The sequence below is a fragment of the Equus caballus genome, chromosome 1, assembly GCF_041296265.1.
Source record: "Equus caballus isolate H_3958 breed thoroughbred chromosome 1, TB-T2T, whole genome shotgun sequence".
NCBI lineage: Eukaryota > Metazoa > Chordata > Mammalia > Perissodactyla > Equidae > Equus > Equus caballus.
The window spans coordinates 168,485,226-168,499,249 of NC_091684.1; the positions used below are offsets into that span (position 1 = coordinate 168,485,226).

The window sequence follows — 14,024 nt, forward strand, 5'->3', positions numbered from 1 at the left end:
ATAACATTATATGCATTTCAGGTGTACATCATTATATTCTGACTTCTGTATAGACTTCATCGTGTACACCACCAAAAGTCTAGTTGTGATCCAGCACTGTACAAATGTCCCCCCTTACCCCTTCTGCCCTCCCCCTACTCTGCTTCCCCTGCACTAACCACCAATCTATCCTCTCTATCTGTGTGTTTGTTTGTGAAATTTCATCTGAAACCAGGAGGGTAAAATTTCTCCTATGATGTATTTTGTAATCTGAAAAGACTTTTATGCCTGAAGTATACTGGCAATGAGAAAGTGTATAATTCATTAATCAAGAAGCCACTAGACATTCTAAAGATACTCTAAAGAATTATGGGTGACTTTTCCAAATTCCACATTGTCCCAATATGTAACTGTCTCTGCATTTTGAATTTTAGAAATGAAAATAGCCTTGGAGATTATCTAGCCCTGTTTTCTAAGCTAATAAGTGGAAGGATATTAGTCATCTTCACTAAGAAGTTCCTATCAATTATTAAGAAGAAAACAAAATGTTATATTGACCTGGTCCATAACACTTGTATCAACAGATAGTGGGGAAGTTAATGTGGAGAATATATTCTAGTCATCCCCTTTATTTTGAAAAATTACAATTTACAATCCTATTTTTAATTAGGAATTGGAAAGATGGATGTTGTATAAAATTAGGAAATTTTCAGAAACTTTTTTTAGAGACACGACAGTCTGCATAATAGAATAATGAATGATAACGTAACTATATCTAACATGATACAAAACCTCAGGTTTTCTTCTCTCTCCCTCTCCCTGTCCCTCTTCCCAAACCTCCCCTCCATTAAGTTTCTATTACGTCCCCTGCACACATACATTATCACATATATTCATTACTACAACCTGTTGATATCAAATCTCCAGTTAGGTTCTAATCATTGTCAAGATTCTAAACATTGTCTCTCTATTATGCTGAGGATGATAATATTCCAGAAAGTGTAAGTGGTAATACTGAAGCTTAGAAAGACTTGATTTCTCTACCTTTGCCCTTTATCCAAAGGCTCCTGCAAAGTTATGTTTCACTTGGCAAGAGTAGATATCACAATTCGTGGGACAAGGAGGAAGCTGTGCTTTCCTAGGCTCTTGATTCAGTAGAAGAGAGAATAGAGAGGTGTAATTGTCCTCTACTTCTTTAATCTTTTCAGGTTCTGTACTCATTTTGTCTATTAACAATTGTCCAAATACCTGACCTTGCACAGTGACCAATCCCTGAATTTCTTTGATAAAACCAGGATCGTTTTACCTATTTGATTGTATATACTGTTTTCATCATTGTAACCAGTTGTATTTTTTTTACATTTAATTGATTTGCTCTTTTGGGATCATATTTTCAAAAGTCAGAGAATCACAGAATATTACAGTTTATGAAGGAAAATTCTTAACCCCTTCCTTATTTTTTTTCTTAAGAAAAATTGAGTGCCTGAGCGGGTGTATGATTTGCCTAAAATTTGGTAAGCAATATAGCAGGAAGGAGAAGTAGAAACAAGGTTTTCTAAATTCCAGGCTATTGCTTTCTCTATAGCACATGATACCTTTGAACATCATTCCTTTATTTGTATTTCAGCTATTACAAAGCTTATAATTTAGAGTGGTCAGTTTATTCAACAGGACAATATTAGTTATTAGATATGAAATATATATAACTACTAGATATAGTTATTTGATATAAAATAACTAATGAAACTGAGAATCATCTGCCGTGCATATAATTACAAAAGAAGTGTACCACCTATATGATGTCTGTCTTTGAGAATCTTATCACTAACATAGTTAAATCCATTTTTTTAATGCAGGATAAGATATCTGACACAATTATATGATGATCATACATAACACATCTCTGAGAACAAGGGAAAAATTAATCAACACTTTATTTTTTTCTTTTTGAGGAAGATTAGCCCTGAGCTAACATCTGCTTCCAATCCTCCACTTTTTGCTGAGGAAGACTGGCCCTGAGCTGATATCCATGCCCCTCTTCCTCTACTTTATATGTGGGACACCTACCACAGCATGGCTTGCCAAGCAGTGCCATGTCTGCACCCAGGATCCAAACCAGCGAACCCCGGGCCGCCAAAACGGAACATGTGAACTTAACCACTGCGCCACTGGGCCAGCCCTAATCTACACTTTAAAATTAAGGAAAAGTAAGGCAAAGAAAGGAAAAAGCCTAAATTTTTTTAAAGTATTATTTTGAGACTATGACTAAATTTCCTGACACTTGAGGAAATTTGCAGAACCTATTATAGGCAATGACCATCATATGTTATACTTTCTAAAAAATATTTTGAAGTACCCTTGGTTAACATTTCTGATTAAAACTTTCTCTGATGGAAAAAGGAAGGCTTATATGAAAAAATTATAGCTGAAATTTCTGAGTCTTCCTTTGAAATCAGTACTTTAACTATTTGACTAATTCTATTCATACCTTTGGAGGTTAAGTTGGAAGGTAACACTTTTCTATGATACATGGCTGGAATATAGGTCAGGAATCAATCCTCTATATGACTTTTAGTGAGGGATGATTGATTTTAATTTCTAGAGGTCTCCACAAGTTGTTTTGATTGCCAACCTATTTCCTTGTTTACTGCTATAATAAATAAAAGCAATGTAGCAACAATTAGACTAAACTCTAGGCAACATTTGCAAATTTATTTTCAGTCCTATTTGCCTCTCTCTGTTTATGAGCTCCTTTATCTCTTTCAGATTCCTGAAAGTTCCAATTACTCCCCAGCTGTCAAGAGCCTCCATTAGGATACTGCATCCAACCCTGTCCCACTTTCTTGAAGTCAAGCCCATCCCAAGCACAGACCTTTGGCCAGTTTCCTTCTTCAGAAGTAAACCTCTTCTATGGCTCATCTTCTCAGGGCCAGGCCAGTGTTTCTCTTGGCACCTTTTATCTGACAATTAAACCCTTTCCAAGCTTTAATTACCATAGACTAAAGGATGTGTCCACACTCTTCATTTTGTCTTAGATAAGTGGCAGAATTTTGTTGGTATCTTTCTGAGGACCATGCATCAGCACTGGTCTCGAGTGAACAGTGACTGCAGGGTTCAGGGAAGGGAGCTGGAGATGGAGAGAGCAGACAGCAAAAGAAAGTTTCTGAAAGCTCTAACTTTGAACTGGTAAGGTTTGGTGGCATTTGCAAATTATACTCATACCTACTTTATTTTACTCACCAGGCATACTATTTCAGAGATAGGAGTACTGGAGAGAGGCTGATGTTATAAGATATAGGAATAAGAGAGACCTGAATGTCACACAGCTAAATCTTCTGTAACTGCATTAATTCACCCTAACATATAGTCGTGCGTCACATAATGAAGGAGATATGTTTTGAGAAATGCATCAGTAGGCAATTTTGTCATTGAGTGAACACCATAGAGGGTACTTACACAAATCTGGATGGTATAGCCTACTATACACCTAGCCTATATGGTTTCACCTATTTCTTCTATGCTACAAAGCTGTACAGCATGTTACTCTACTGAATACTGTAGGCAATTGTAACACAATGGTATGTATTTGTGTCTCTAAACATATCTAAACATGGAAAAGGAACAGTAAAAATATGGTATAAAAGAGAAAAATTCGTGCACCTGTGTGGGACACTTAGCATGAATGGAGCTTGCAGGACTGGAAATTGCGCCAAGTGAATCAGTGAGTGAGTGGTGAGCGAATGTGAAGCTCTAGGACATTACTGCACACTGCTGTAGACTCTATGAAATACTGTCCATTTAGGCTATATGAAATTTATAAAAAAGTTTTTTCTTCTTCAATAGTAAATTAACTTTAGCTTACTATAACTTTTTCACTTCATGAACTTTTTATTTTTTTAACTTTTTGACTCTTTTGTAATAACAGCTTAAAGCACGAACACATTGTACAGCTGTACAAAAATATTTCCTTTCATTACATTCTTACTCTGTAAGCTTTTTTTCTATTTTTAAAGTTTTTATTTTTTTACTTTTAAAACTTTTTTGTTAAAAATTAAGTTGTGAACACATACATTAACCTAGGCCTACACAGGGTCAGGATCATCAATACCACTATCTTCCACCTTCATATCTTGTCCCACTGGAAGGTCTTCAGGAGAAATAACATGCATGGAGCTGTCATCTCCTATGATGGCAATGCCTTTTTCTGGAATACTTCCTAACGGACCTGCCTGCGGCTCTTCTTGAGTAAGTGTCACTCTTTTCACAAATAGGTCTGTGGTGGTGGTTTCCTTGGCTTGTTTCTTTTTGTTTTTTGTCATAGATTTGCTTGTAAGCAGATAATGGACCATGAACATTTCTCTCTATCGATGAAAGCCTTTCAGTGTTGGGGTCCATGTTTTCAAACTTTTTAAGGAACTTGTTGAGGTCTGCAACACTTCTGTTAAACCCTTCACTGTGAACTTTCTTGGAGCTCCTTCCCCTTTTTCTTTCTTTTGCAGTTTTCTTTTCTCTTGCCTCGTCTTCAACTATGTGTTCCTATTCCAGTTCAAAGAACTCCTCATTAGTCAATTTCTCAGGGACCACCTCCAGGAGCAAATCAACATCATCCTCATCCATATTCAGGTTAAAGTTGTTTGCCATCTCAATCACAACCTTGCTTACTTTTGAAACCTCCTCATCCTTGGCAAATCCTTTGAAGTCATGGATGAACCTCTTAAGTGTCTTCTTCCAGATGCCATTCATACATTCCTTGGTGACATCACCCCAAGCCCGAGCAAGCTTCTTAATGCAGTCATAAAGTGTCTTCTTAGTGTTTTCTTCAGGTGCAGCAATAGACTGGGGAAAGGTCCTCCTCAGGTAGTGGGCCTTAAAAGCTGCTATAACTCCTTGATCCATTGGTTGGATCTAACAGGTGGTGTTTGGAGGGAGAAAAACCACTTTAATACGGGCATGTAAATCACAAATAAAAGAAAGATATCCAGGAGCATTATCAACTGTAAGCAAAATCTTGAAAGGTATGTTATTCTCGAAACAGTCCTCTACTTCACTGGTGTAACAATTTTGTTAGCACAGCAATGCACATCATGGAAGAGAAGCTGTGTCATCAATGACTTCTTATTGCTCCTATAGTAAACTGGCAATGTGTGCTTATTAATATGATTGAAATCCCTGGGGTTCACACAGTGCCAGGTAACAAAGAGTTTCAATTTGTACCCTGTAATATTGCCCCCAAGCAAGACTGTTATCCTGTCTTTAAAAGCCTTGAATCCTAGAATTGACATGGTCTCCCTATGGCTGAAAGTCCTTTCAGGCATCCGTTTCCAGAATAGGGAAATTTCATCCATATTATATATTTGCTCTGGCAAGTAATTTTCCTCCACAATCAGGTTATCTAGAGTTTCCAAAAATCTACAGCTGCCTTCACATCAGCACTCGCAGACTCGCCACTCACTTTTACATTATGTAATGAATAATGATTCTTGAATAGTTTAAGCTACCCAGAGCTAACAATAAATTCAACATTATAGTCAGGTCCAGTCTTCTCTTTTAATATCACAATCAAACTTTTTGCTTTGACCATGATCATAATGGTGCTGAGAAGGATATGCTTCTCTGTCTGGTCTTCATTCCAGGACATTAGAAATTTCTCCATGTCTGATACAGGCCCGTCTCAAATTTTTAATAGTGTCATTGCCTTCAATGAGGCAGATCCTTTAACAGCTTCTGATACTTTGTTCTTATTCTTCAAAACTATGGCTATGGTGGAATGGGACATGCCTGACTGGGAGAAATAATCATCAGTGATTTTCCAGCTTCATAATCCTTAATCACTTTTAATTTCACTTCTAGACCATTCACCCAATGTGGTCTCTTACTGGCAACATTAGCAGTAGATTTTGTACTCTTAGAATTCATGATGAACAAAACAACACAAGATTAAATCAAGCACGAGAGAAATGATGCAATCAATAGACAGGGTAAACGTGAGATGTATGAGGCTGCTGCCAGTGTAGCATGGCACACTGTTTTAGAGTACACATTTTTAACAAGCAGAAAGAGTACACTCTAAAATGACAATAAAACTATAATATAGTAAAAATATAAACAAGCAACGCAATCATTTATTATTATTATCAAGTATTACATACTGCATGTAATCGTGTGAGCTATACTTTTATACAGCTGGCAGCACAGTAGGTTTGTTCATACCAGTATCACTGCAAAAATGTGAGTAAAATGTTGTGCTACAGTGTTAAGATGGCTACAACATCACTAAGTGATAGAAAATTTTCAGCTCCCATATAAATTTATGGGACCATCATGGATTGTATATGTGGCCCATTGTTATTATTGCATTACCAAAAATGGAAAATTGAATTTTCTTGAGTTGAATCTAGTAGTGGGAACTCATTGTTCCATAAGTCAGGTACCACTGTCTTTGAACAGGTATTATTATCAGAAACAAAATACTTATTCTGATTTGAAATAATATATTATCAAAAATGCTTACATGTGTGTAGCCATTACATTTTAATAAGGATTTATCACCTATATAATCTTTTAAGAAACTTTTCAGTGTCTCTTTAAGGGTAATATTATTCTCAGTATTTTATATGTGAAAACAATGAGCCCTGAAAGGGTAAATGACTTGCTCTATGCCATACAGATGCCTGATGACACAACTGTGATTTTAACCTAGAATATTTTTCTAGTAGATTTATACTTCTATAACAGCATAGTATTTTATTGAGTGTAAAGAGCCAATTCCAGTCCTTTTATTAAGTGATAACGCTATTCTTGTTTCCTCTAGTAAAGAATGTACTGAGGAGAAAAGGGAAAAGAGGTCCACCACCTTCTCTACAAGAACAAGGGATTATGATGTTAGTAAATGACTTTCGGAGGGAAGTTATAAACCTAGCTGCTTTAACACCAGTGCCTACATAGCACAATACCCCTGGCAAAGTGGGTATTTACATTTTAAAAGAGTGAATTAACTAAAAGAGAATGGATTTATCTTGCAAAGAAACTTAGAGCTTTGGTTATCCAACATCTTCATCTTACAGTCTTAAAAATGGAAGTATTGATTAAAGAGATTTTCTGAGGCCACTGAGCTACTCTGTGTCAGAAGAGAATGGATTTATCTGTGTTTAGTCTTCGCGTGGTATTTTTTCTTTGGAGCAAAGGTGATAGCTAAACTTTCCTCTTGTTATACCTCTAACCTTTTATCATAAGGGGAAAAACTGCAAAGCTGGAAATAATTACTCATTTATTAAGCAAATCTCAATTATTTGTGATGCAAAATGTATAATTATCTTTCCATTAATGCTGAATTGCAGAAGAAGATAGTTTCTGAAGAATACCAAAAACTGTCTTAATAGCAGTGAGAATAGAGCTCTAAGTGTTACAGAAGGAGGAGGTCTTCAGAACCCATGAAGAGAAAGAAAAAGAGACCATTCTTTTTCTGAGAACCCCTAGAAGCCAATACTATCAACTGAATCAAGAAACAGAACATTACCAGCATTCCAATAGTCCCTTCTATGCCTCCTCCTGTCCCTCTACTCTCTTCAAGGATAACCACTATACTGGCTTCCTACACTGTAGATTCATTTGTCTGTCTTTAAACTTAACTAAAATAGAATAATACAGCATGCACTCTTTTGCATCTAATGCCTTTTGCACACTACTTTTTTGAAAATCTGTTTCTTTCTGGTAGCAGTTCACAAATTTTTCTCTTATTAACAGTTCTTACTTTATTTTGTCCCTGTAGATTGTTATTGGATTTCTGTGATGTCAAAACAGCTTTTCGGACATTCATTTGTTATTACTTCCTTTGTAAGGAATTTATTAGCCAAAAAAAGAAAAGGTTGTTCCAGGCCAGGTCATCTTATTTTGAGGAGAAGAAAATAGCAGGAGTTTTATCATGCAGATTATCTCACTAGTGTTGAGAGTGTTTTAAAGTCACATTTCTGGGAGGGATTGAAACTGCAATTAAGTCTTGGTTTGCTGTCACAGGGGGCAAACGACTCTGTTTTGGGCCTGCTTTCTCTTTTTTAACAGAACCAACAGGTTGAAATTCTCTCCACCAATCTCACAACCATTAGAAGAGTTTTGGTTCAATGTCCCATCTGTCTCTATTTCTCTCATTTTTGATTGATAAAATACAGTCTCTACTTAGGCATACCTGAAAATCCAACAAATATATTTGAGTAGAAACTAGAATCTCTAAACCTAGGCAGAATTGGAAAATTGAACCCATATTCAGTTCATTCATTGATTTCTGTTTCTCTCCTCTTCAGGTAACTGCAGATAAATTCCTTTCAAAGTCAATGACTGAAACAAACCATTCCCGGGTGACCGAATTTGTGTTGCTGGGACTCTAATTCCCAGAAGCTCCAACCTTTCTTATTCGTCATATTTTCACTACTTTACCTAGCAATACTCCTGGGCAACTTTCTCATCATCCTCACTGTGACCTCAGATTCCCGCCTTCATACCCCATGTACTTTCTGCTTGCAAACCTCTCCTTTATAGATATATAAGTTGCCTCTTTTGCCACCCCTAAAATGATTTCAGACTTTCTGGTTGAGGGCAAAACTATTTCTTTTGAAGCCTGCCTGGCCCAGATTTTCTTTGTTCATCTATTTGCTGGTGGTGAAATGGTGGTCTTTGTATCTATGGCTTATGACCGTCATGTTGCAATATGCAAACCACTCCACTACATGACAATCATGAACTGGCATGTGTGCATTACTCTGGTCCTCGTCCCATGGTGTGTTGGCTTCATCCATACTACTAGCCAGTTGGCATTTACTGTTAACTTGCCTTTTTGTGGTCCGAATCAGGTAGACAGTTTTTTCTGTGACCTGCCTCTAGTGACCAAGCTGGCCTGCACAGACACTTATGTTGTCAGCCTCCTAATAGTTGCAGACAGTGGCTTTCTTTCTATGAGTTCCTTCCTCCTCTTGGTTGTCTCCTACACTGTGATACTTATCACAGTTAGGAATCGCTCATCTGCTAGCATGGCAAAGGCCCGCTCCACATTGACTGCTCACATCACAGTGGTCATATTATTCTTTGGGCCATGCATCTTCATTTATGTGTGGCCCTTCAGTGGTTATTCAGTTGATAAAGTCCCTGCTGTGTTCTACACCATCTTCACTCCTATTTTAAACGCAGTTGTCTACACTCTAAGGAACAAAGAAGTGAAGGCAGCTATGTTAAAACTGGAGTCGGTATCTGAAGCCCAGCCAGGTTTCTGCAGTCATAAGAAGTGTTCTTTTCCTAGAAACAAAGTAAACTTAAAAGACCGTTACCACTGTAGCTTTGTCTCTAGACGTTTACAAATGAAATCACTATAAGTTTAAAGCAAGTCTTTTTGACCAATGAAAAGAGTTGAGTAACATGAATTAAAAAGTAATGATAATAAAATGCCATATAATGAATCTTACTGATTTTCATATTCTCTTCCTTCACTTTTTTTCCTTTTTGGTTCTGTTTCTTACTTTTTATTTTTTTATATAAAACTTTTTCAAGACATAGGCTTTGAAGACTTTGGGAAATGTCATTTACCTGTAAATGATTGATAAACTGAACCTCTCCTTAAAATAGTACTGCCCTGATGCCAATTTTGAATTAATAATAGGTAAATTTCTCTATACCATAGAGATTGTATCTATTTACATGTATAATATATAGTATACCTAGATAAGAATTCGTTTCACACTGTACTGTGTCACTGACAGCACAGGAAGACAATTCTATGATTGATGTTATTGGTATAGTGAAAGGTAAAATGGCATAGCTATCCAGCAGAAGATGTTTATATTCAGTGCTTTCACAAATTCTTCTTCAATATGGCTACTTAATATATATTTTTCTTGGGAAGTTACTCACTGAATATATTGATTCACCAGCGTGTTTTGTATTTGGCTACGTTATTTACTATTAATACTAGTAAAACAGTCTGGGGAATTTAAGAGATGAGTTAAAAATTCTCTACTTGTCATCATGGTGATGGGAGCCTGAATCTTAGTATAAAACATTCTCTCTCCCCCAGGCCTTCATGATTTCTGACTTCTCAGATAGGATAGGTTTTCATATCAATACCTAAAATAAATTATCATTTTTCTATATGGACTTTGTATCCAGTTAACATTTTGTTTTAAATTGCCTAAAGCAGGTCCAGAAAATGACAGAATCCTATTTCAAGGCCTTTGGGATAGTCAGAAACATACCCCTCCATGATCACTTAAGAGACTAAGATTCTTTTAGGATTCCCAACTGCAGGTTATTTTAGGCTTTTCCTCTTTTATTGTGTTGAAGATTTCTCCTATATTTTTCTACTGTGCCCTAATTTTGCAATCTGTCATAATGTTAAATCTTTTCCAGCCTCCACTCTTTAGGGTCTCTTAAAGGGATTCTATAATTACTGTTACCAAAATAAAAAAAAAAATTCTGAGTCCAAGGAAAATAAAGAAGCCAATTTATTATGGATATAACAAAATGAAAATTAAAACAAACATGCATGAGGGTTTAAGAATGTTTATTTATTGAAACTTTTTGCAATAATACAAGACTCCTAGAATTCTACACTACTTTTGCACCTGTTCTACTTTTATGTAAAAAATAAATGATATATCATTGTGCTACCAGCACTAATTACAACTTAATAGACACTATACAGCAAGAAATGTAGTAAGAATTTTACACTTAGGTTACGCTTTCAAACATTTCCATGAGATATTTGTTCTGCTCATTTTATACATGATAAAAATAAGGTTAAGATGAGGTAAGGATATTGAGCAAGTTTACACAGTTAGAAAGTGGCAAGTGGATTTCATGTCCAGGTTGGTATTGTTTTTTGCTGTTCCAGAATGGCTCACTTTTAGAATATACGTCTGCCTAGTATGAAGTAAGCTGTGACCTGTGCAGACAACGTTATTTTCTGCTTACCCTCTCACACCTCTTTCCTACTCCTAATATCGAAAAATCTTGGAAGATGAGGACTTCAACTCAAGAGGATACTTAAGTTTCTTGCAAAATCAGTCATACAGCATGAGCATAGCACAATTGATACAATGTATTTTTGTATACTCAAAAGATAAGAAAAAACCTAAGAAAAACAAAGCCGCAGCAATGTGCACAGATATAAGATAAACCAGGTATAAAGAACATACAAAATAAAGGGAGAAGAATGTCATGACTGTTGTGAATATTATAAAAATCTGTTAGCAGTAACGTCAGGACTGGATTAAGTTTCTCTCTCAAGTTCTCTTGGAGCATATCATGTTTATCCCTAGCATATCTCTCATTTCACAGCATATTGTGTGATTGTCTATACATTTGCTTTTATTCCAGTAAACTGGGAATGTATGTTCTTAAATACTCTTCACTCCTAGCTTAGTGCATGGAATCTGCAGGTGCTTGAAAACATTTATTAATTGAATAAATAAATGTATAAATCGTATTACTTATATATTGATGATAAGAAATGACTATGTCCAAAGTGTATAAAGTCAATGATCATTATTATATCGATAAAATGAAGAAAATTAATCCAAGGCAGAAATTTATTTCCTTTTAAGCTCTTTTTCTGTTCACATATATGGGTGTAATTGATCATAAAAATTGACTATGTCCAATGTCTATAAAATCAAAGCAGTGTTATCACAATGGCAAGCAAGGGGACTGTAGAGAAATTTATTTTAAGGCAGAAGTTGTTTTCCTTCTATGTTCTTTTAGTGTTTATGCACATGTGTAGGATTGTAGTCATAAAGGAAGGTGCTGCTGAAGTAGCATACTTCTCCTGATTGAAGACAATGTTCAAAATTATTGGAAGTTTCACCCAGTTACCCAAGTAGTTCAATCATTGTCCAGTCCTTTCCTTTGGTTTGATGTTTCAGAATCAACTTATGAGAAAATTGCTTGAATTCTATGAACATTAATTTATTTAATATCAAATTTAACACTTGTTTATTACTGTCTTTTTAGAATCCAGACATTTAAAAACTTAGCATAAGATCTGAATCTGTGGTATTCAAACACACACTTCCTAACAGATGACTGTTCAAGAGACAGAATCAATTCAGTAGGATGCAGTGCCTATTTAAAATCCACTGAGGGTTAAAGTTTATTAATTTACTAATCCAATGCATATTAAGTGGTGACATTATAGTTCATGTTTATACCATGAAATATTTAGCCATAAAATATACATGTTCCCATGTTAAAATTAACTTCTGTAATTGAGTATCACTGGCGTAATTCATTTTTTAAATAAAAAGGTTGAGTATAATACATATTCACAAGAAAATAATATACTTTTTAAATTAATGGGCTATTGAAATAGTTATTTTTCACCTTCTCCTCCCAGGCTTTCAAAACTAGGAGAAGGCTTCACAGGGTATTATTTACCCTTACGCTAGCTTCCCTGTGCCAGTGTCTCATGTCTTGAATACCTATGAACTGATAGCCCTTGCTGTGTTGGACTATGATTAGGAAACAAAAACTTATTTTCATTCCAATTTTTTAGACAAAATAAAGTAGTAAGAGAAATTCAGCTAAAAAAAAAGAAACAAAATTGCTGAGTTCATTCCAAAGTGTACGTACGGGGTTGGGTATATATATATATATATAGGGTTAGGGTTCGGGTTAGGGTTAGGGTTAGCGTTCGGGTTCGGGTTTGGGTTCGGGTTAGGGTTAGGGTTCAGGTTAGGGTTAGGGTTAGGTTTATTTTATATGTAAAATAAAACTATGTATACATTTTTGTTATTGACATCAACAACTATTTCTCTGTGATGTAACACAATACAAATTACATCAATATAGCGTCAGAATGAAATCTTTGATAGGAATCATATTAAAGAAATGTTATCTCCTGAATGAGTAAGAACATGTAGCTCTATGGAAAGCTGAAAATCAGTGAATAGTCACAGGTTGGCTCCACAGTTTCTTCATAGCTGTTTTCATGTCTTTATTTCTCAATGTGTAGATAAGGGGGTTCAAGAGTGGAGTAAAAATGGTGTAAAACACAGAGAGGAGCTTGTCCACAGAGAACCGGCTGAAAGGCCACACGTAAATGAAAATGCAGGGCCCAAAGAAGAGTGTGACTACCATGATATGAGCAGAACAAGTAGAGAGTGCTTTGTATACCCCACCAGTGACATTGTGTTGGACTGTGATGAGGATAACAGTGTAGGAGATCACGAGGAGCAGAAAACAGCTCAAGGAAAGCAACCCACTGTCTGAAATCATAAGTATGCCCAAGACGTAGGTGTCCATGCAGGCAAGCTTGATCACAAGAGGAAGGTCACAGAAGAAGCTGTCCACCTCATTGGGGCCACAGTAAGGTAAATTCACAGTAAAGGCTACTTGACTGGTGGAGTGCACAAATCCAATGACCCATGAAACCAACACCAGCCTCAGGCAAGTCTGCCGGCTCATCATGGTCATGTAATGCAAGGGTTTGCATATGGCCACATATCTGTCATAGGCCATGGAAACGAGAAGTACCATCTCAGCCCCACCAATAAAATGCAAGAAGAAGATTTGAGCCATACATCCTCCAAAGGAGATGAGTTTTTGATCACTAAGGAAGTCCTTGATCATCTTGGGGGTGGCAAATGAGGCCAGCCATATGTCCAGGAAAGATAGATTCCCCAGGAGGAAGTACATAGGGGAAGAGTGCAAGCAGGGGTCAAAAGTTACAGTAACCACAATGATAAAGTTACCAAGCACAGTGGCCACATAGGTTCCAGAGAAGAATATAAAGAAAAAATTTTGGAGATGCCGTGAAGTACAGAGTCCATGCAACACAAATTCTGACACCAAGGAATAATTCCGCAGGTCCATTATCTCAGGGTTCAGATTTTGTTCTGAATGTATATAAAGAAAAGAGATGTAAACAAAAGTGCCTGTCAACTGCCAGGTGCGTGAAAGTGACCAACTAAGTGTTATCTGAGTATAATTTTTAATTTGTAAAAGAGAATCTAAAATACAGTATATGGAGATTAAAACCAAATCCACACCAACATGTATATTTACCT

The 14,024-nt window shown here is 36.2% G+C and overlaps 1 protein-coding gene and 1 pseudogene across 1 annotated transcript; one reads left to right on the forward strand and one right to left on the reverse strand.

Moving 5' to 3' along the window:
- On the forward strand, positions 8,307-9,242 carry OR4K15FP (olfactory receptor family 4 subfamily K member 15F, pseudogene; annotated as a pseudogene).
- On the reverse strand, positions 12,898-13,830 carry OR4K14 (olfactory receptor family 4 subfamily K member 14). The gene is given in 1 exon segment (NM_001391551.1): positions 12,898-13,830. A coding segment is annotated over 1 exon segment (933 nt).
- Positions 13,831-14,024: the final 194 nt, after the last annotated feature.